Source organism: Mobula birostris, chromosome 2, assembly GCF_030028105.1.
Source record: "Mobula birostris isolate sMobBir1 chromosome 2, sMobBir1.hap1, whole genome shotgun sequence".
Taxonomy (NCBI): domain Eukaryota; kingdom Metazoa; phylum Chordata; class Chondrichthyes; order Myliobatiformes; family Myliobatidae; genus Mobula; species Mobula birostris.
In genome coordinates, this window is record NC_092371.1 from 25,297,770 (window position 1) to 25,321,502 (window position 23,733).

The 23,733-nt window shown below is 40.6% G+C and overlaps 1 protein-coding gene across 1 annotated transcript in view; it reads left to right on the forward strand.

The window, feature by feature from the left end:
- Nucleotides 1-19,223, forward strand: part of rab22a (RAB22A, member RAS oncogene family) — a 44,153-nt gene extending 24,930 nt beyond the window's left edge. The window contains exons 4-7 of the mRNA XM_072238794.1: nucleotides 8,745-8,816; nucleotides 9,739-9,845; nucleotides 16,973-17,082; nucleotides 18,946-19,223. Coding sequence (XP_072094895.1) covers nucleotides 8,745-8,816; nucleotides 9,739-9,845; nucleotides 16,973-17,082; nucleotides 18,946-19,043 — 387 coding nt within the window. The 3' untranslated portion in view covers nucleotides 19,044-19,223. The remainder of the gene's footprint in view (nucleotides 1-8,744; nucleotides 8,817-9,738; nucleotides 9,846-16,972; nucleotides 17,083-18,945) is intronic.
- Nucleotides 19,224-23,733: the final 4,510 nt, after the last annotated feature.

The following is a 23,733-nucleotide window of genomic DNA, read 5'->3' on the forward strand; positions in this document are numbered from 1 at the left end:
CATCCGGCCTGCTGACAGTTGCTGACCAGTCCTGCATACTTGGAGAGCTTCCTTTCAAAGGCCTCTTCCAAGCTATCTTCCCATGGGACTGTCAGCTCCAGCAGCACCACTTGCTTAGTAAATTCAGACACTAGGACAATGTCTGGTCGCAGGGTGGTGGCTGCGATATGGTTGGGGAACTTCAGCTGCCCTTCGAGGTCCACCAACAGCTGCCAGTCCCTTGCAGAAGTCAGAATGCCTGCGGATGTTCTTTTGGCAGGTATTGGCTGCTCCCCAGCTCTGACAAAGGCAATGGTCTGCTTGGAGGGTCGGGACCGCTTCGCCCACTCGACTCCTGCGCTGACGGCTTCAGCGATGGTCTTCAGGACCTGATCATGCCTCCATCTGTACCGTCCCTCACCAAGTGCCTTTGCACAGCTGCTGAGGATGTGCTCCAGGGTTCCTCGCTTGAAGCACAGTGGGCACGCAGATGACTCTCCCTTGTCCCATGTGTGCAGGTTTGATGGGCTTGGAAGCACATTGTACACTGCTTGGATGAGAAATTGGATGCAGTGTGGTTCGGCTTTCCAAAGATCAGCCCAGGTCTATAAAAATGCTGTACCATTTAATTAGATTAAGGCTGATCTGGAACTCAACATGTTGATCATTTTTTCTTTAAAACCTCACCTAACAATTTAGTAATCTCTGTCTTGCAGTCTTCAATTTGTATTCTGTATGTCTGTGGTCTGTTGAAAAACTTTGCCAGTGCTCAGACTTTTATTTGAAATATAGCCTTGCTGGCTTTTCTTACAGAAACATCACTGGCACTTTTAAATTTGAAATTCAATTGGATCGCATCCGTGCAACCATTTTGTTGTGGCAGAATTTTTCCTTTTTCAATATTTTTATTAATTCCTACATAGAAAAATACAGAGTACACGAAGATATATATTATAAGTAAAAAAAAAGATAAAATAATACCAAATACATTATATTTGAGTCACGCCTGCTATCTCATTACCCTATATTCATGTAAATTAAATTAAATCGTAATATTGAAATGTGATAATTTTATTATACAAAAAAAAGAATCTAAACCCACTACCAAGATTGAAGCTGTTTGGTAAAGAAAGAAAAAAGGAGAAAAAAAATCCTTATCATATAGTGAAATATATTATTAGCCAACATCTGTTCTTTAACAGCAAATCAAAGGTTTTGAAAATAGTTCAAAAATAGTCCCCACAATGTTTGAAAGGCTTGGCTAGATTCAGAAATTGAACAACGGATCTTCTCTAAATTTAAGCATGACATAACATCACATAACCACTGAGCGTGAGTAGGCGCAACGACATCCTTCAGGACGAAGGTTTCCAGCCCGAAACATCGACCGATCTTTTTCCACGGATGCAGCCCGACCTGCTGAGTTCCTCCAACATGTTGTGAGTGTTGCTGTGTACTTATTTCATACACAAGGAGAGCAGTACAGCCAGATTCCCTCCTGATTCTTATTTCTAATTTTAACCACCTAAGGCTGCTCATTCATATATTGAATATGTGAAATAAAAACAGAGTGCTGGAAATATTCAGGAGGTTGGTAGCTTTGAAAGAGTAAAACATTTTGGATCGATAACCTTGGCCAGTGCAATCATGTTTGCTGTTGTGTGCTGGGGCAGCAGGCTGAGGGTAGCAGACACCAACAGAATCAACAAACTCATTCGTAAGGCCAGTGATGTTGTGGGGATGGAACTGGACTCTCTGACGGTGGTGTCTGAAAAGAGGATGCTGTCCAAGTTGCATGCCATCTTGGACAATGTCTCCCATCCACTACATAATGTACTGGTTGGGCACAGGAGTGCATTCAGCCAGAGACTCATTCCACCGAGATGCAGCACAGAGCGTCATAGGAAGTCATTCCTGCCTGTGGCCATCAAACTTTACAACTCCTCCCTTGGAGGGTCAGACACCCTGAGCCAATAGGCTGGTCCTGGACTTATTTCCTGGCATAATTTACATCTTACTATTAAACTATTGATGGTTTTATTACTATTTAATTATTTATGGTGCAACTGTAAGGAAAACCAATTTCCCCCGGATCAATAAAGTATGACTCTGACCAACGCAATATTTCCTGTATTTTCTGTTTTGAATTCAAATTTCCAACTTCCCTCCAGCTAAATATCTATTTTTATCATTAAAATGATCAGATGTTCTTGTGTTTAACCACACTTAATTCTAAATCAAAGCAGAATTTACAGTGGAGCTACATTTTGCTCTTTGTAATGTAGTCCAATTTCAATTTTAATTCAATTTTAATCTTGCTGTAGTTTTCACTGCCAAAGATTAAACTGTGGTGATTTTATTTGAGAGTGATTGTAATGACAGTGTGGAATGATAAAAGCAACAATGTTATCCTTTCCAGATGATGAGAAGGTTAACACATCTCAAAGTGGAGAATGCATTCATTAGAGCAAAAGGGGAGTCTTTTATTTGGAAGTGTCAGGGCTTGCAATTTGAACCAATACTCTGTACACATTTTTTTAAAATATAACCTAGGAGTTTCTGAATTGATCAGATTTTTTTCAAAACCAGAAGAAATGATCAAATTAAAGGAGACAGCTTGGAAATTAGCTACATGGTCAAGATCTCTAAGTATGTCTGAAGATTTTTAATGTAGGCAATTATGTAATGTTGTTTATAAAAACTGGGCAATATGCGATTTTAGGATAAAACAGAAATATAGAAGTATTTGTCGACTTAGTGCTTTAGAAGTCCTGTGAAGTGGGACTGTTTCTGAGTGCAGTGAGGCTTGGAAGACCTGAGTATTGGTGGCAATGCAGATTCAAAGAAATAACTGAACTTAAGTGTCAAAAGATGGCACCTGACATGATCTTGTTGAAGTATTATAAAATTCTTATTTAAAAAGTTAACCTTGAATTTTATTTTAAATTACAATTGGAGAATGGAGGGTTGAAAATCACATTTATTGAACTTAGTTATTTTGGGACTAATGACAGAAATTATTTCATCTGAAGATTAAGCTTTTGGAATAAATCTTGCAGTGTAAACAACCTTTCTAGAATAATTAAAATATTAGATACTCGAGAATTGAGATGGGTTGAATGGCCTCCTTATCCTTAATAATACAGTGGATTTCGGTTTTTGGTTAATTGGGGCAGCCACTTGTTTGAGACAACACTTGAAGAACAAAAATTAATCGAGAAAGTAGCCAGATTTCCTTTTGTTTATTTAGGACACTTTGCTGCTTAATTGGGACAGAAGACCGTTTCTGACTAGTGTCAGTTGCGTGCACTTGTGTGGTCATTGTCACTGATAGTTATTCTTGAACAAATTTTGTGCCAATGGTGGGTAGTGATAAGTCACCGCATTTCAGTCATTTCCATTTCCTTTCTGCCCTGAGAACCACAGTTTTTCCTTCTGTAAATTCTCAAAGCTTAGATAATGCATATACCAAGCTCTCTACAATAACTACCCAGGTTGTCGTGGGGGTGGGGGGGGGGGCGGGGAGCTAGTACACAGCAGACTTTCTCACTAGCATTACACTAAGCTCATTGGAACCATCCAGGACATTCTCTTTTTTAAAAAAAAATGAAACATTTGTGTGTGAATAGGTTAAATGTATATGATTTACCTTTATGCAAAGTTAACGACATAAAGCTAGGGCTTTACTCTTTGGAGAGAAGGAGGATGAGAGGAGACATGATGGAGGTGTACAAGATAATAAGAGGAATAGATAGAGTGGATAGCCAGCGCCTCTTCCCCAAGGCACCACTGCTCAATACAAGAGGACGTGGCTTTAAGGTAAGGGGTGGGAAGTTCAAGGGGGATATTAGAGAAGGTTTTTTACTCAGAGAGTGGTTGGTATGTGGAATGCACTGCCTGAGTCAGTGGTGGAGGCAGATACACTAGTGAAGTTTAAGAGACTACTAGACAGGTATATGGAGGAATATAAGGTGGGGGCTTATATGGGAGGCAGGGTTTGAGGGTCGGCACAACATTGGGGGCCGAAGGGCCTGTACTGTGCTGTACTATTCTATGTTCTGTGTTAAAGTTCAACCTCAGTAGCTCCTTCATCTGTTATTGCTGTAGCAGGACAGTAGATAAAATGTTCAGGGAGTGGAAGCATGGGTTTAAGACCAGCACATCCACCATAATAAGAACACCACAAAACAGAGACATCAGTAATATTGCTCATAAGATTTCAATTGTTTTCATCATTTGTGGCTTGGTTAATATGGCTATTATTTTGGATTGGGTTGAATTTTATGGCTGATTTCAAAACCATTTGAAAGCCAGATTATATCTGACTTTATTCTCACTGTTTATTTTCTTTGTCATTTTCTCTTTTATCTCAATCATAATTACTAACTTTGGATGCTTCTAACTGCCCCAAGTTTTGATTTGATGGCAATTCACTATTATACAGACAATATATGGCCTTTGGGAAGGTGAACAACATTTACTCTTGAGTTCTCCTGGCGTAAGTCAACAGGTTGGATCCTTTTCAACCCAACCTGTGCCTTGTATTCATTTCAATCATGGCACTTACCTTTGGCACCTGCAAGGTTTCCAGTGACTTGCTGATCTAGCTGCTTTACGGTTTGGAAAAGTTTTTTTTTAAACTTAAAACCACCTTCACCTTCTGTAGATGAATTAAAAACTGATAATAACATTTTAAAAACAAACCACTTGTCTTTAGAACCCTCTTAGTGAAAGTCACAGACCCATCTAAATGAATGGGGTGGTACTAGATGTACCAGTAGTGGCTTTCGATGAGTCCAGTGGTAGAGATCAGGTTCATAGACCTAAAAGTTGGAACGTGTTAGTGTTGTTCCCTAAGGAACATCCAACTAGAAAAGAGCATGGTGTGGCATAAAATTAAATCTTTAACCCGGTGTCACTAAAACATATTTTACTCATGAACACTCACCAATACTATGCTTACTGACAGAACCATTCTATGACAAATGCTGTACATCTGTCATGCAACTGCCCCTGATGCCTAGAAAACCAAGTCTGTTATGTCAGAATGCAGTTTCTGGATTTCAGTACGGCATTCAGTAGAGACCTTGGTGAACAAGCTCCTCCTTGGTTTAAATACACTGCTGAGCAACTGGGTGTTGGATTTCCTAACCAACAGATAGTCAGGATGCACAACTGCTCCTTCCTCCCAATCATCCTCAACATGGGTGCCCTCCCCCCCCCCCCCCCCCCCGTGGCTGTGTACTGAGCCCACTGCTATACACTCTGCTCAAATGACTGCACAGCCAGACATCTGCATCATAAGGGAACTTGATAGATGGGGCTCAGCACCAGCACGATAAAACAACCTACAGTGAGGAGGTGGGAGAGATCAAGTCCTGATGCCAGGCAAATAGCTTCTTCCTTATTGTCAGTAAGGCAAAGGAGAACTCGCACCAATCACACCCCTCTTTACATCAGCAGCACAGCAGTGGAAACTGCAAGCACTTTCAAACTCCTCCGAGTGTTCATCTCGTATAACCTCTCATGGCCCCAGAACACATCTACACAATCAAGAAAGCTCACCAATGCCTCTGCTTTCAGAGGAGGCTAAAGGGAGCTGGACTATACACATCTGTACTCGTGACCTTCCATGGATGTGCAGAAGAGAGCATCCTGGCTTGCTACATCATTGGATGGTGTGGAAACTGCACTGCGGCAGACAGAAAGGCTTTACAAATATGGTCAAAGCAGCCCAATGCATCACCGGCACCAGCCTACCTGCCATTAAGGATGTGTATGAAGAAATGTCCAGGAATAAGGCCACCAATATCATGAAGGATCCCATCCACCCTGCTCATGGACTGTTTATCCCACTCCCATCAGGGAGGAGGTTATGTAGCATCCACAGCAGGACCACCAGACTGAAAAAGTTACTTTCCCCAAGCAAAAGGCTGATCAGCACCTGCACCCATTAACCCACCCCACCACCACTACTTACATAATTTCCCATGAGAGCAACCTCATGTAGAGCAGTTCCTATACCTTGTATCACCTTATGTATGTATAATCAATATGTGTATAAACCAGATTATGTATTTATTGTTTTTTTTCATTATTGTGTTCTTTAGTGTTTTTTATATGCTGCATCGGATCTGGAGTAACAATTATTTTGTTCTTTACACGGTGCATTTGTGTACTGAAAATGACATAAAACAGTCTTGAATATTTATGGTTATTATTTCATTTTTGTTTGCCTTTGCTTAATGTACAATTAATAGCTATATTTATACTTGGCAGTTGTAGTGATACTTAGAAGTAATTCATTGTCTGTGATGTTCTGAGGTTAAGAAAGGCATTGTGTGAATGTAGTGTAGGATTCTTTCTGATACAATTATGTTATCTTTCTGCCTCGCATAATATATTTATCTGAGGCTATTCCTGTTTTGCTCCCAGGGTTGTCTAATGTTGTGGGCTTTTGAGCAACAATGGTTGAAGTTCTGATTGGCCTATTTACTTAAATTTGTCTGCATTCGTTTCACAAATCCATGCTGACTTTGTCCGATGATTTCACCACTTTCCAAATGTGCTGTTATCACATCTTTGATAACTGACTCTAGCATTTTCCCCACCACCGATGTCAGGCTAACCAGTCTATAATTCCCCGGTTTCCCTCTCTCTCCTTTTTTAAAAAGCGGGGTTACATTAGCCACCCTCCAATCCTCAGGAACTAATCCAGAATCTAAAGAGTTTTGAAAAATTATCACTAATGCATCCACTATTTCTTGGGCTACTTCCTTAAGCACTCTGGATGCAGACCATCCGGCCCTGGGGATTTATCTGCCTTTAATCCCTTCAATTTACCTAACACCACTTCCCTACTAACATGTATTTCCCTCAGTTCCTCCATCTCACTAGACCCTTGGTCCCCTACTATTTCCAGAAGATTATTTATGTCCTCCTTAGTGAAGACAGAACCAAAGTAGTTATTCAGTTGGTCTGCCATGTCCTTGTTTCAATTCACTGTTTCTCAATTCACCTGTTTCTGACTGCAAAGGACCTACATTTGTCTTAACCAATCCTTTTCTTTTCACATATCTATAAAAGCTTTTACAGTCAGTTTTTATGTTTCCTGCCAGCTTTCTCTCATAATCTTCTTTTCCTTTCCTAATTAAGCCCTTTGTCCTCCTCTGCTGGACTCTGAATTTCTCCCAGTCCTCAAGTGTGCTGCTTTTTCTGGCTAATTTGTATGTTTCTTCTTTGGAATTGATACTATCCCTAATTTCCCTTGTCAGCCATGGGTGCACTACCTTCCCTGGTTTATTCTTTTGCCAAACTGGGATGAACAATTGTTGTAGTTCATCCATGCGATCTTTAAGTGCTTGCCATTGCATATCCACCGTCAACCCTTTAAGTATCATTTTCCAGTCTATCTTAGCTAATTCACGTCTCATACCTTCAAAGTTACCCTTCTTTAAGTTCAGAACCTTTGTTTCTGAATTAACTATGTCACTCTCCATCTTAATGAAGAATTCCACCATATTATGGTCACTCTTACCCAAGGGACCTCGCACGACAAGATTGCTAACTAAACCTTCCTTATTACTCAATACCCAGTCTAGAATGGCCTGCTCTCTAGTTGGTTCCTTGGCATGTTGGTTCAGAAAACCATCCCGCATACATTCCAAGAAATCCTCTTCCTCAGCACTCTTACCAATTTGGTTCACCCAATCTATACGTAGATTGAAGTCACCCATTATAACTGCTGTTCCTTTATTGCACGCATTTCAAATTTCCTGTTTAATGCCATCCCCAACCTCACTACTACTGTTAGGTGGCCTGTACATAACTCCCACCAGTGTTTTCTGCCCCTTAGTGTTATGCAGTTCTACCCATCTCGATTCCACATCCTCCAGGCTAACGTCCTTCCTTTCTATTGCATTAATCTCCTCTCTAACCAGCAATGGTTATAAATCAAAAAAAGATAAAATAATACCAAATACATTATATTAGAATCACACTTGCAAATCACATTACCCTATATTCATGTAAATTAAATTAAATCGTAATATTGATTTGCAAAAATTAAAATTAATTTTTCTGAAATTTCTAAATTGCGGCTAGTCATCCTAGTCTCCCACTGCTGTTGTATTTCACAACTACATTGTTTGCATACACTCAATGGCCACTTTATTAAGTAAACCTGTACACCTGTTTGTTAATGCAAATATTTAATCAACCAATCATGTGGCAGCAACACAATGCATAAAAGCATATAGACATGGTCAACAGGTTTAGTTGTTCAGCTCAAACATCAGAATGGGGAAGAAATGTGATCCAAGTTATTTGACTGTGGAATAATTGTTGGTGCCAATGGGGTGGCTTGAGTATCTCAGAAACTAATGATCTTTGGAATTATCAGGCACAACTGTCTCAAACGTTTACAGAGAAACAAAAAACATCCAGTGAGCAGTAGTTCTGTGAGCAAACATGCTTTGATAATGAGAGAAGCCAGAGGAGAATGGCTTGACAGATTCAACCTGACAGGAAGGTGACAGTAACTCCAATAACCGTGTGTTACAATAGTGGTATGCAGAAGAGCATCTCTGAATGCACATGTCGAAGCTTGAAGTGGATGGGCTACAGTAGTAGAAGGTCGCGAACATACAGTCAGTGGCCATGTTATTAGGTATCCAGAGTATGTAAAAAGTCTGCATGAATTCAAATTATTTTTCTGAGTGTGTAATTTAGTTTTTAAACTATTCTCTCATTATTTTCCTGCATAGTTCCGTGCTTTGGCACCGATGTACTACCGTGGGTCAGCTGCTGCAATCATTGTGTATGATATCACAAAAGAGGTATGTGGTTGTGTTTGGTGTGTACTCCTCTCCAAAAAAGAAATTGTTTTCAATGGGGATATTAAGTATCTCTCAAAATAATAAAAAAATGATTTGATGTTATAAATATTAAGGGCTCTCATGTCTGGCCAACTGAACTTTAAAGTAATTACCTAGTTCTATCAATCAAGCTTAACCTTGCCTCGTCATTCAATTCCTTCTTGGTGCTTGAGCTGGACAGTTTGTTTATAATTTGGGTAACAAAGATGAGTCAGGAAAATTCAGGGTAATTTTTGATACCGTTAAAACTGGGCTTGTTTTGGGTAAACTTGGCTGGAGCATCTGGAGTACATTACTGTACGTTAATTCTGTGATTCTATGGATATAAAGACATTTTAAAATATACTTACAAATAAATGGAGCAATACTCTTGGAATTGTGGTTTCCCTGCCTTTGCCATACTGTAAGTTGCTGAGATGTCACTCCAGTCTCCTGCTGACCCTACTTAATTCACCCAATTAAGGCTGAAGCTCTCCATTTTCACCCTATGAGGAATACCAAACTTCAGAGAAACTACTGGGGATAAGTTCTTGAATGGTCAATTAAATATGGAGACCAAAGCAAGGACATAGTGGCTGAAGAAATTAAATGCCTGGTTATAAAGGGAATGTGTGAGCACGTGGGAGATTGGCCTTCACTTTGTCAGCAGGTACTCGGCAGGAAAGAGCTTCTGAAAGTAAAACGGAAAAATTACTTTTTTTTACCGTAATCTTTGTGATGACTAGAATTGGTTTGAAATTAAAGTTTGTCACAGTTAATCTGAGTGGCACTTTGTAATGAATTCCAAAATGCAGAGAAACGCTGCTTTATTGACATGATGCCAGATGCTTCAGGCGGTTTGCAGTGTAATTTTTTTCTGCTAATTTGGTTATGTATTGTGCAGGAAACGTTGCAAACATTGAAGAACTGGGTTAAAGAGCTGCGACAGCATGGACCTCCAAATATAGTAGTAGCAATTGCAGGAAACAAATGTGATCTTACTGATTGCAGGTATGTTGCAGAATTTGTGATCAAAGTCAACAGTGCTATTAAATGTGTATCAATGATTTTGTATTTTAAAAGGCAGTGAAAAAAAATGATGCCTTCCCCATCATTTTGGGGATTTTAACCAGACCAGCTTGATGAAGTCACTAAATAATTATTAGCAACAAATCACTTGTAATAGCAGAGGGGTAAAAAACACACTGAAGCACTGTTGCACTAAAATCAAGAGTGTCTACAGTGCTATCCCACACCCATACTTCTCCTTAGTTAAGTGGTGTCGCAGCAACAACCTTGTACTCCTACTCCCTAAGTGTAGGCAGAGACTGAAGATTGCAGCAGTGAGGACCAACAAGGTATAGTACCAGGGAGGCACAGGAGCACTTACAGGACTGCTTTGAATTGGTGGACTGGACTGTGTTCAGGGAGTCGTCTTCAAGCCTAGGTGAATATGCCACAGTTGACACCAGCTTCATTAAAACCTGTGTGGATGAATGTGTGTCTATGAAAACTTAACATGCATTCCCAAACCAAAATCTGTGGGTGAACCAGGTGGTTCGTAGTCTGCGGAGGACTAGATCTGTGGCATAATGTCACATGTCCATAAGAAAACCAGGTATGACCTGCAGAGGACTATATAAAGAGCCAAGAAACAATTCCGAGAGATTAGAGACAACATCAAATGCACATCAACTCTGGCAAGGTTTGCAGGCCATTACTTCCTACAAAGCAAAATGCATTATGAATGGAACTGATTCTTCACTACTAAACAAGCTCAACGCCCTTGCTGCTTGCTTTGAAAGGGAGAATAAAAACATGGCTATGAGGATCCCTGCAGCATCCGATGACCCTGTGATCTATGTCTTGGAGGTCAACTTCAAGCTGTCTTTCAGGAGGGTGAAACCTCACTAGGCAGCAGGGCCCAATGGCATACCTGATAAGGCTATGAATACGTGCCAACCATCTGGCAGGGGCATTCAGACTATTTCAGTCTCTCACTGCTATAGTTGGTGGTTCCCACCTGCTTCAAAAGGGCAACAATTATACTAGACCCCCAAGAAGAGCAGTGTAAGCTGCCTCAAGACTATTGCCCAGTAGCACTCACATTTACAATGATGAAATAAAGACTGGGTTGGTCATGGCTAAAATCAACTGCTGTCTCAGGAAGGACCTGGACCCATTGAAATTTGCCTATCGCCACACTCGATCTCCACACAGCCTTGGATCACCTGGACAATGCAAATACCAATGTCAGAATGCTGTTTATTGACTATAACTCAGCATCTAACACCATCATCCCTACAGTCCTGATTGAAAAGCTACAGAACCTAGGACTCTGTACCTCCCTCTGCAACTGGATCCTCGACTTCCTAACCGGAAGACCACACTCTGTGCAGATTGGAAATAATATCTCCACCTCGCTGACAATCAGCACTGGCGTACCACAGGGATGTCTGTTTACCCCACTGCTCTACTCTCTCTACACCCATGAATATGTAGCTAGGCATGGCTCAAATGCCATCTATAAACTTGCTGATGATACAACCATTGTTGGCAGAATTTCAGATGGTGACGAAAGGACATGCAGGAGTGAGATATACCAGTTAGTTAAGTGGTGTCGCAGCAACAACCTTGCAGCCAACATCAGCAAGGCCAAAAAGCTGATTGTGGACTTGACAAGGAAACACAAACCAATCCTCAGACGGATCAGAAGTGGGGAGAGTGAGCAATTTCATGTTCCTGGAAGCAGATAGCTTTGTTTTGAACTACCCTCACTTCTCTCCTGTTATGTCTGGAGTTGGTGCAGAAGCTTTAAGACTGAAATGAACCACTTCACTTTCTGTGAACCTACCTTGCTGCCTCAGAATCTGGAAAGCTGAACCTCCTGCTTTCCATGCTCCCTTTACAGGTGGCATAGTAAATCTATTTCTAGGGAACTTGGTGCTAATATTCATGGAGGCTTCTCGTGCAGTATTAATAAACAGGCTCACTACCCCAAAATGCAGACTGTTTATTCCTCTCCAACAATTTGTGAGTGTTGCTGCTTACAGTGATGATGTAAAGACAAGCACATGATATTCCCTTGTGTTCCAATCAGCCTAAAGCCCAAGTCTTTAAAATTGATTGCCAAATTATGCACCCCTTGCAATCTTCATTTGTTATGAGGGTGGATTCTTCCTTTGTCATTCCTGGTTGTTGCTATGGAGAATTCCCACAGGCAAAATAGATGATAAAATTGATATAAATTCTAATAGAAATAAAGATTCAACTCATGGTCCAGGATTAATGTACTGAGTGGTATAGAGATTTAAAAGGTGTGCATGGTTTGATGTCTAGCTTTGTAATGGCATTTTCAAAGCAACTTTCCTGACAATCTTGTCTTAACTGGTTGGATGTGCTATTTTATAATAATAATGAATATTCTGTCCTTTAATTTGTATTTTAAAGCCAAAAAGGAGTCTCGTGTCAATTGCACGTTTTTATTTATGTCTCTAATAAAATTAGTTAGAGAAAACAAGTTTCTAGGTGACTAGCTAATCCTTGTATTTCTCTAAAAGTGTGATTCCTTAAATAAATTCCATGATGTTTCTTATTCTCAACTTGGGTTTTGTGGATTAGAAAACAGTGTGTCTTGTTCCAAAATGTTTATTAAGTATGATGGATACAGTTTATGTTTGATATTTCAGCAGGCAAGTTTTCAGTTCACAATGACTCAAAAGTTTGAAGGAGACGAAATGTGCAGTGTGGTTATCTGCATGTTGCAAAGGAAATTAGATCTGCTACGTTCCTACAGCCAACTAAGCAGTAGCGCACTCCACACTGATCTCCCTAGCCTCCAAGTTCTTTTGTTTGACAAACACTGAAGCAAAGTACTCAACTAGAATGCCACCCACATCCTTGCTTCCAAGCATGTTTCCTACTTTATTCTTGAGTGATTCTATCCACTTCTGAGTTAGCCTCTTGCTCTTGATGTATTTATAGAATGCCTCAGACCATATGAATTGGGTCATTCAGCCCATCAAGTCCACTCTGCCATTGTATCATGGCTGATCCCAGATCCCATACATCTGCCCTCTCACCATATTCCTTTATGCACTGACCATTCAGGAATCTATCAACTTCTACTTTGAATATACCCACAGACTTGGTTTCCACCTCATTCAGAGGCAGGGTATTCCACAGTTTTACCACTCTTTGGCTAAAAAAAAAATGCCTCCTTACTTCTGTTCTAAAAGGTCGTCCGATAATTTTGAGGCAGTGTCCTCTGGTTCTGGATACCCACCACAGAAGAAACATCCACTAGTCCTTTCAGCATTCAGTAGGTTTCAATGAGACCCCCACCCCTAAATTCCAGTTAGGACAGCAAACCAAAACTGCCAAACGCTCCTCGTGTTAACCCCTTCATTCCCGGAATTATCCTTGTGAACCACCTCTGGACTCTCTCCAATGACAATGCATCCTTTCTGAGATAAGGGGCCCATAATTGTTGACAATACTCCAAGTGAGGCCTGACTAGTGTCTTATAAGGCTTCAGCATTATCATTCAGGGCCCCAGACAGTCCTTCCAGGTGAGGCGACACTTCACCTGTGAGTCGGCTTGGGTGATATACTGCATCCGGTGCTCCCGATGTGGCCTTCTATATACTGGCGAGACCTGACGCAGACTGGGAGACAGCCTTACTGAACACTTACACTCTGTCCTCCAGAGAAAGCAGGATCTCCCAGTGGCCACACATTTTAATTCCACATTCCGTTCCCATTCTGATGTGTCTATCCATGGCCTCCTCTACTGTAAAGATGAAGCCACACTCAGGTTGGAGGAACAACACCTTATATTCCATCTGAGTAGCCTCCAACCTGATGGCATGAACATTGACTTCTCTAACTTCCGCTAATGCCCCACCTCCCCCTCGTACCCCATCCGTTATTTATTTTTATACACACATTCTTTCTCTCACTCTCCTTTTTCTCCCTCTGTCCCTCTGAATATACCCCTTGCCCATCCTCTGGGTTCCCCCCCACCTTGTCTTTCTTCCCGGACCTCCTGTCCCATGATCCTCTCGTATCCCTTTTGCCAATCACCTGTCCAGCTCTTGGCTCCATCCCTCCCCCTCCTGTCTTCTCCTATCATTTTGGATCTCCCCCTCCCCCTCCAACTTTCAAATCTCTTACTAACTCTTCCTTCAGTTAGTCCTGACGAAGAGTCTCGGCCTGAAACGTCGACTGTACCTCTTCCTAGAGATGCTGCCTGGCCTGCTGCGTTCACCAGCAACTTTGATGTGTGTTGCTTCAGCATTATTTCCTTGTTTTTTATATTCTAGTCCCCTTGAGATAAATGCCAACATTGCATTTTCTTCTTTACCACAGACTCAACGTGTAAATTAATCTTCTGGGGTCTTGCGCGAGTACTCCTAAGTCCCTTAGCACCTCTGATATTTGAATTATCTCCCCATCTAGATAATAGTCTGCGCTATTGTTCCTTTCACCAAAACGCATTATCGTACATTTCCCAACACTGTATTCCATCTGCCATTTTTTGCCCATTCTTCCAATTTGTCTACGTTCTGCTACAATCATATTGCTTCCTTAGCACTGTCTACCCCCTCCCCCACCTATCTTTGTATCATCCACAAAACCATCAATTCCACTATCTAAATCATTGACAAACAATGTGAAAACTAGCGGTCCTAATACTGACCCCTGAGGAGCACCACTGAGTCACTGACAGCTGACTAGAAAAGGCCCCCTTTATTTCTACTTGCTGTCTCCTGCCTGTCAGCCATTCCTCTATCCATGCCAGCGTACTTCCTGTAACACCATAAAATTTTATCTTGTTAAGCACCCTCATTTGAGGCACCTTATCAAATGCCTTCTGAAAATCTAAGTAAATGACATCCACTACCTCTTTGTCCACCCTGTTTATTACTTCCTCGAAGAATTCTAACTGATTTGTCAGGCAAGATTTCCCTTTACAGAAACCATGCTGACTTTGACTTATTTATCATTAGGCTCCAAGTACCCTGAAACCTTGTCCTTGGTAATGGACTCCCAATACTTTCCCACCACTGAGGTTAGGCTAACTGGCCTATAATTTCCTCTCTTTTGTCTTCCTCCCTTCTTAAAGGGTGGAATAACATTTGCAATTTTCTAGTCTTCTAGGACCATGTTGGAATCAAGTTTTTTTTTAAAAGATCATGACCAATTCATCCATTATCTCTTCAGTAATCTCATAACTTTGGGATTATTTTTAATCTGACTTGCGAAGGCCTTTTTGTGGCCCTTCCTGGTTTTCCTAATACCCTTTGCAAGTTATTTTCTAGCTTCTATATAACCCTCAAGGAGTTCGTATTGACTCTAGCCTCCTAAGACTTGCATGCAATACACTTCTCTTTTTTTTTGATGAAATTCACCACATCTCTGTCTGTTGAGATTGTGGCTTAAAGTTTGGTAGAGGTGATTTTGGAGACAGTGTGGGGAGTTGCGAGTCAGGTTAGTGTTTAGGGGCAGGGATGAGGATGAGTTAGAGGTTAGGGGCAGTAAATGATGAGTCAGGTGATTGAAGTCCAGGTTGGAGCGCTCCATGATCAAAGGTCAGCAATCCCTCAGGTTGGGTTGCCAGGCGCTGAAGAGACCAGCTGGATTGGCAAGTTCTGGGTTGGAAGTCTGTATGGGCAGTAGTCACAGGGTCTGGTGACACTCCAGTTAACTATAATCAGAGGTAGGAGCAAATCCAGAAGTCAAGACCCAAAGATCAAATCAATCATTCCCAAGTCTTGACGTCTATACCCAGATGTCATTGAAACCCAGAGGGTAAAGCCAAAGGTCAAAATCCAGAGGTAGAGGCCCAAAGGTTAATGTCCAAAGTCAGCTTGTCTGAAGGTCAGAGGCCTGAAAGTTGAAGCCCCTGGATTGGCTTGTGCAAAGGTCAAAAGCCTGATGTCTGCAAGTCTAGACAAGGGACTAGATGTTGGAGGCCCGGTCTGAGAATCCGGAGAAAGGACTGGAGGTAGCTGTTCCTGGAGTTGGAGGCCTGTTTGTGTCTGAGTGGGAGGGTGGGAAAGGGGCTTGTTTTTCTGTTGTTATTATGTCATGTTTTGTCATTATTGCTGCTTATGTCTTTCTGCTAAACATTGTGGGCATGCTGTGTTGGCACTGGAATGCGTAGCCATACTTGTGGGCTGCTCCATCATATCCTCAACACAAAACACATTTCACTGTATATACTGTGTATATATGATAAATAAATCTGAATCTAGCATCCAAGGTTGCCTTACTACCCTCATCCATCCACCTTACTTGAACAGACCTGACCTTTATTCTGTGCATGTTGATCGAGTTCAATTTTGTTCTGCACTGATTTTTCAAGGTTATCTCAGTCCTTGATGTGGGTGTAATGTTAGGGACAGGGATCTACAGAGGTTGAGTGTTGCCTTTTAACTAATACATAAACCAGAACAGACTTTTCTTTTTAAATATTTATACTATTTAACATGATGCTATTTGCTTTCTGTTGATGAATCTTCACGGATACTTCCGTTTGAAAACCTTGCCACTAAATACCTTGAATTGAAAATTGCAGAATTCCATTTGTAATTTAATAGCTATCCATTATAGAAAAGCAGTGAAAATAGTTTGTCAGAAATATTAGATATAATACTGTTAACATTTGAAATACTATCCGTTGTGAATTTTCAGCCTCTTCTGACTTTGCCCAGGATCCATTTACTGGTTATTCTGCATGCTATGGTGTAGGATAAAGCACGAGCTGGCTTTTGCCCATTCAGATCTTACTACAGTTTAGTATGTAATATACTTTACTGTGGAAATGCAACTTTGTTCTTGGTCTCCTGGGGAAAGGGGTTGGAGTTTGCAGTGTTAAAACTAAATACAGTAGAGCATCCATTAATAATTTTGGCTTTCCATATGATTCTTTATCAGCAGCCAGAAACTTCCATTTCAATGGCTTCCAAAAGCCACAAGCCGGGTGTCAGATTTAATTCTCATTTCAGTAAGTTAAGCATAGAGAGTGGAGGTCTATATGTTACCTCACTATTACTTTTCTTTTATCAATCCTGTCAGAGCAGGTCTTTCCTGAATTGAACAACTCAAGCACAACTTGTTGTTTTTTATTGCAGGGAAGTACTTGAAAAGGATGCCAAGGACTATGCAGATTCCATCCATGCAGTCTTTGTGGAGACCAGTGCCAAAAATGCAATTAACATCAATGAACTTTTTGCAGAAATCAGTGAGTCTCAGTTAATTGAAGTATTTACTAATTTATTGTTTGAAAAGTATTTGGGCACCCTGGATTTCCAGCCTGTCTTATCACAAGGACTGAAAAATAGCAGGCATAAGAAATAGGGAAAAGAGTGAGTATCGTAGTCCTTCATCCCTGTTCTGCCATTCAGTCAAATTCGGCTGATCTTTTCCTTCGGAGGTATTTCTCTGCTATAACACTATTTTCCCATAATTTCCTAAATATCAAGATGTCCTTTGAATATATTCGATAATTGAATTTTCACTCTGCTTGGGTAGAGAATTACAAAATTTCATCACCTTGTGGATTAAGAAATTTATTTTCTTCGAATCTTATTGTGGCAGTAGCTCCTGGTTCTAGACAATCTGGCTAGCGGACGCATCAACTCTACTATCCACCTTATCAAGCTTGCTTCAAATTTTGAGTGGTTCAGTGAAATAAATGTTTCGGAGTACAAGCCCAGTCTGCTTATTCCCCAACCCTAGAATAAACTTACTGTTCCAGGAATCGATCCTGCATTTTAAGATTTAAGACTTGGAAGCAGAATTAGGCCATGTGGCCCATCGAGTCTGCTCCACCATTCAGTCATGCCTGATTTATTATTCTATCAACCCCAATCTCCTGTCTTCTCCATATAATCTTTGATATGCTTACTAATCAATAATTTATCAGCCTTTACTTTGACTTGGCCTCTGGCTAAAGAGATTATTCCTCACCTCTGTTCTAAAGGAACGTCCTTTAATTCTGCAGCTGTGCCCTCTGGTCATAGGCTTCCCTACTATAGGAAACATTCTCTCCACATTCACTCTGTCAAGTCTTTTCAATATTCGATGTTGTTTCCTTTCATTCTTCTAAACTCCAGTGACTACAAGCCATCAAAAGCTCCTCATATGATAACCCTTCCACTCCAGAATCATTCTCATGAACCTCCTCTAGACTCTCTCCAATGTCAGCACATCTTTCCTGAGATAAAAGACCCAAAATTGCTCACAATGCTCCAAGTGCAGTCAGACCAATGCATTAAAAGCTTCAGTATTGCATCCTTTTTCTTCTAGTCCTCTCAAAGTGAATGCTAACATAGCATTTGCCTTCTCTACCACTGACTCAACCTGCATGTTAACCTTTAAGGAGTCCTGTCTGAGGGCTCTGAAATCCCCTTGCAGCCCTGATTTCTGAATTTTCTCCCCATTTAGAAAACAGTCTACGCCCTTATTCCTTCTACCAAAGTGCATGAGCATCCACCTGCTGACACTATATTCCATCTGCCACTTCTTTGCTCATTCTCCTAATCTGCAGCCTCTCTGCTTCCTCAACACTACATGCCCCTCCACCTACCTTTGTATTATCCACAAACTTGACCACAGAATCATCAACTCTGTCATCCAAATCATTGTCATTTTGACTGCATTCCTTTGGTAAAGAGATCAAATCTGTGTACAACATTTTATTTGCTTAATATTATTGAACTGCCTTCCCATTTCTTCCTCTTCCATTTTCTTTATTCCATAGTCCTGAATTTTGACAAGGCCATACTTGTTGATGAATAGGGCATTTACTTGGACATTTTATTCATAGCTGGTGCATTTGTGTGCTAGGATAATAGATTGGCATTAATTTGCTCCTTTGGTCTTTTAACACTTGGTTGTGTTACAGAGAAGGAAGCTATAATGGATGCTTGAAAACTATGATCTTGTTCTAGGTTAGGCAGTAGATATCCGTTTCTACTATCATTTGGCAAAAAGTAACATTCTGATTTTTTTATATATTGCAAGTGAAAACTCTTAAATTTTAAACAAATTATTTTTTAAAGAGTCTTAAGTTACGTTGGCTTTTTCACCCCTCTCCTTTTAGGTCGCCGGATTCCTTCAACAGCTGTCAATCAAGGAGCAAACAATAAAGGATTCAAGTTGAGGAGACCTCCTTCTGACAGAAAACACAATTGTTGTTGACCATTCTGGAAGCTCAGACTGATTTGGCATGTGCATGCCAGAAGGTTGAAGGATCCCTGTAAAAACGTTGCTCTAGCATACAGCCTTTTTGCTGTGCTATCCTCAATGGAAGAATAATCACTGCTCATTATATTGTCTCATTCTTCCACTAAAGTGCTTTATGCAACACCTTGACAGGCACCTTGTCAACTGCTTGTGTTTTTCTCAACAGCGTGCACGAGAGCAGAAAAGCCATTGACCAGGGAATGCTTAAATTGTGACCTGGAGCTGTCTGATGCAGAGGTGCAAAGGAAAACCATTTAATTTTCCTTTTCATGTAAATAGATTAAGGTAATACACAACAAAGGGAAACAGAAGCACTTTTTAGTTTAGATTGTTTTCTAACAAAGAATCAGACTTCATTGAAAATGCACTTTGCAGTTCTCTGCCTTGGTGGAACAGTCTGAAGTAGTTCTGTCATTAATACGTATTGAACTATTCTGTTCATATAACTGCTTCAGATCTCACAATAAAAGAAGAACCTGATCCCTGAGTAAGGTGGCAGTTCAGTCTACAGAGTACACTTCGGAGTGACAGGATCCAAAAACTTTGAATTCCCTCTGATACTGTTACCCTGTGCAAATATTAACGCTATCTGAGTTAAAGTGGTTACTGCTGTTTCTAAGTGTGTGTTATTTGGAGAAAAATTGAGAATGGCTTTAGATCCATAGCGGCTGATTTGATAAATACCAGGTTTGATCTGCTATTTATCTGTCTGGTGTCAGGTTTGATCACCAGCCTCTACCATTACTTGTTCTGTGCTGAGCAAGGGATTCTAAGGTTGACTAAGAAGAACCTACTATTCATGTTCCTAATTATTATCTGCTGACGATCTGCTAATTGTGTATGCACATAGGTGACAGTTAAGGACATGTTGAATCTCTACTCAGGGTCAAAAACCCCACAAAATCTTATGTATAGTTGGTTGGCTCCATGAAACTGTACCTGAGCAAGATAAACTGGGTAACAGTGGCAACAACTGTAATATACACATAATACCTACGTGCTAATGTATGTTCAGGGCATTCTTGATCCTTAAATCCAATGACAAAAGATTCTAATTGATCTTAAAGAAAATAATGCTTTTTTTTAAGAAGTTAGCACAACTTCTAAAAACAGTCCCTTCAAATGATTGTATTCTTGGGCTGGAATCTAACAGAAGGAATCAAGTAAATGGTGCATTTTGTTTCTGCTGTCCAACTTGGGTATGAAGGTATTTGCAAACCACACTTGCTAAACTGGATCTTACGTGAGCTTTAACAAGTAGAGCACTAGTACTGAGAGTCTTAAGGGAACAGCCATATTAACACTAGCCTGATTTCACCACTTACTAAAAGAATGGACTACCAGATAGCCAGAGCTTACAGGACTTGGTACTTAACCTATTTTGTTTGTTGTTATTGTTAACAGGTGCAGTAAAGGTGAGAGAATTGTACATCTTCAACTGGTGAACTCCATTTAATATAGTAATGTCAGCAAAGCACTTTCATTATGGAAGAATCCAAATCAATCTAGACACAATTGAATGAATAATTCTTGGTTTTGTGCTCTTCAGAAGAGCATTTCAGCACCATTTAATTGGAGTTGCCCACAGGCAACTGAGTGATGAAGGGGTTTCTGAAGGTTAATCACAATATTCTTTCCATTGCCTGGCCTTTCGGCATACCCCACCAGATTTATTGCTGTGTTTTTGTTTCCAAGCTGTGTATGGTTTTTAAAATCTACAGATCCTATTTATGTGAGTAACTTAGAAGCCTCACACAAAAGATTCAAAACGGTTGAGAAATCTGCTATTGCATTGCAGATTATGATCTCTCCTTTTAGCTTGAGGTCGATGTTGAAAGTAGCCCACCCTGACTGCCATTTAACATTTAAATGCGGATTTTTTTTCTTTTAACAAACTTGTATGCCATACAGTAAACATGTTTATTAGAAGCTCACAGCAGGGACTGTCGTATATAGAGGGAGATGGAAAGCAGTACACAGGGGAGTAGGTGGGCCCAGGCATTAAAATGTTGCTTCCACCAACTGCATTTTGATGAGAATATGAGGAGAAAATTAATGTTGACAGCCACAGTTCTGTCCTGTGGAGTCATTTCTGCATTCACACAAGAGGCAGCTGCTTACATGGTTTTCCCAGTTCAGTTTCTGCTACAGTTTGTGTGACCATGGGATACAGTTCAGTAACATTTTGTAGGTTAGGTATACATGGTCTGACTTGGTATCTCAAATCAGCCTTAGAAATAAGGATCTTGATCGTGCCTTTAAAGATCTCGGTATGTCCCAGAGAGACTTGTGTACCATTCGAGTACTATGAAGTGTCAATCATATGATAGTCAATTTGCAGTAATCTGCTATAAAAACAGATAAGTACTTTAAGATCTAGCTTGAAGAATAACTACCAAAATTTTGGGAAAATTTTCACTCTTACCTCCAAGTATCAATGGCTGCTTTAATCTGAAGGACACTACAAGCATTTTCGCAGATGACTGCATTGGAGTTTCAACCTGTATCTGCAACCATCTTCCTTTGTAGTGGTGTGGTTCTACCCATTGAGTATTTTCCCCTTGATGCTTCATTATTTCAGTGTCAAACATCTGTCCATCTCAGTGATGAGGGTAATTGCTCTCACCTTGCCTCTAGAATTCAGCTCATATTTGGACAAAGCTCAGCAGATGAAAGATCCTGGTGTTACCCAAACTGGGCCTTGGTGAGCAGGTAATTGATGACTGTTGTCATTTGTCACTCATTCTTGAGGAAGACCATGAGATCCAGTTTTTAGTGTTGTGTATGGAGATAACTGATGAGATCAATCTGGGCTTGAAAGTTCCTTTTTAAATGTTTAGGGATACTGATTTTTGAGATTCTCTTTTCCTCTTTGCTTCATCTATTCTAGCTTCCTCTTACGAGCAAGCACTGCTTTTTATGTTGCTAAGCCAAAAAGGACAATCCCAGTGGGATGTGTTGATATTGAAACTATTAAAAGGTTGATGTGAAAGTGCTTCCTGAAAATGTTGCAAACGATGGCTTCCACCACTTTGAGAGAGAGCAGACTGTGTGATAGATTGTTGAATTGGATGTGTTCTGCATTTTATAAACTTGACCATTTTTCACATTGTTGAGTAGATGTTGCTTCTTACTGCATTGGATTGGCTTTGCTAGAGGTACAGCTAGTTCTGGAATGAAGGTCTTCAAAATCTGTTTTCTGCACCCAAAGCCTTTGTTGTATCCAAAGCTCTCAGCTGCTTTTGAAATCTTATGAGTAGAATTGAATTGGCTGGAAACTGGCTTTCTGATATTGCAGATCTCAAAAGGAAGCTGCAAAGGGGCATCTCTTGGGACCTATAACTGAACATGGTTGCAAACTCTTCAGTCTTGCCATTAGTACTTGTATGGTGGATCCAGCCACCTTTGATGATTGGGATCTTCTTGAAATCACTTTGCTGTGTTATTTGCCCAGAATGATATCGATGTAATAGTACTGTAGGCCCTTGACCCCATCTATTGGTTGCAGGATCACATACCTCTGTGTTTCATGTTAGTTTTGTTTAGCACACAAGTGTGGCAGTCTCATTTTGCTTTTTTAGATATGCCTGATGTTGCTCATAGGAAGTCATTCTGTACTGCTCACTAAATCAGTTGATTCACTGACTGGATATCAAGGTTATACTTCTACTGCTGTTAATGATCCACATCATTTCATGGATGCCATGAGTATATCCTGAATAGCCTGCTTATAATAGTGCATAACATGATAGAGGATGTTCTCAGAGAAAACATGGAGACTTCATCCTTACAAAGACTGTGGTGATAATAATGACAGATGCATCTGCCACAGCAGTTTAAAGGTGAGGTTGACTAGATTTATCATTTATATTGTTTCATTCACACCCTGCTACTAACTCAGTTTGGGAGTTTAATCCTTCTAGGTTATCACTGGGGGTCCTACCAAGCCACTCTGATGATGGGCATTTGAATTCCCACCAGAGAATATGCTGTGCCTTTGCCACGCCGTGCTTCTTTTAAGTGTTGCTCAATGTGGATGAGCACTAATTTATCAGCTAAAGGAGGACAGTAGGTGATAAACAGGGGGAAGTTTCCATGTCTGTGTTTCACCTGATGCTACAAGACGTTATGGGGTCTGGACTCAATGACAAATCTCCAAAGGCTATTCACTTCCACCAGTTTAGCACTTTGTGTCATACCTGGTGGAGTTTCCTGCTGGAGAAACAGAACATCCCCATGAAATACAGTAGGAGATTCCTGGTAATTGTTCTTAAGTTCTAGGATAAAGGACTACTTGGCATTTTTCTAATGTTCCTTGCAAACAAGTTTTTGGAGATTGTTGCAGGCTGACTCCAGCAAGCCATCATATCTTACTGCGCTGATCATCAGTCAGATATCACCCATGAGTGGGCTACCTTGAGTCTTGCTGGCTTGTGTATGTGCTAACTAGCAGGGAGAATTCAGACAGCAGCAAGATGGTTTGCTGCTATTCCGTCTGTGTAAAGTAGGTCAAGCTCAGAATTTGAGCCCAGGATATTGGGTCTTGGGGCAGCTATGTTTGTAGATGAAACAGCTGTTTGAGCACAGGGAAGTCTACGTACAAACACTCACGTCCATCAAGGCCTGAGAAGCACTGGCCAAACTG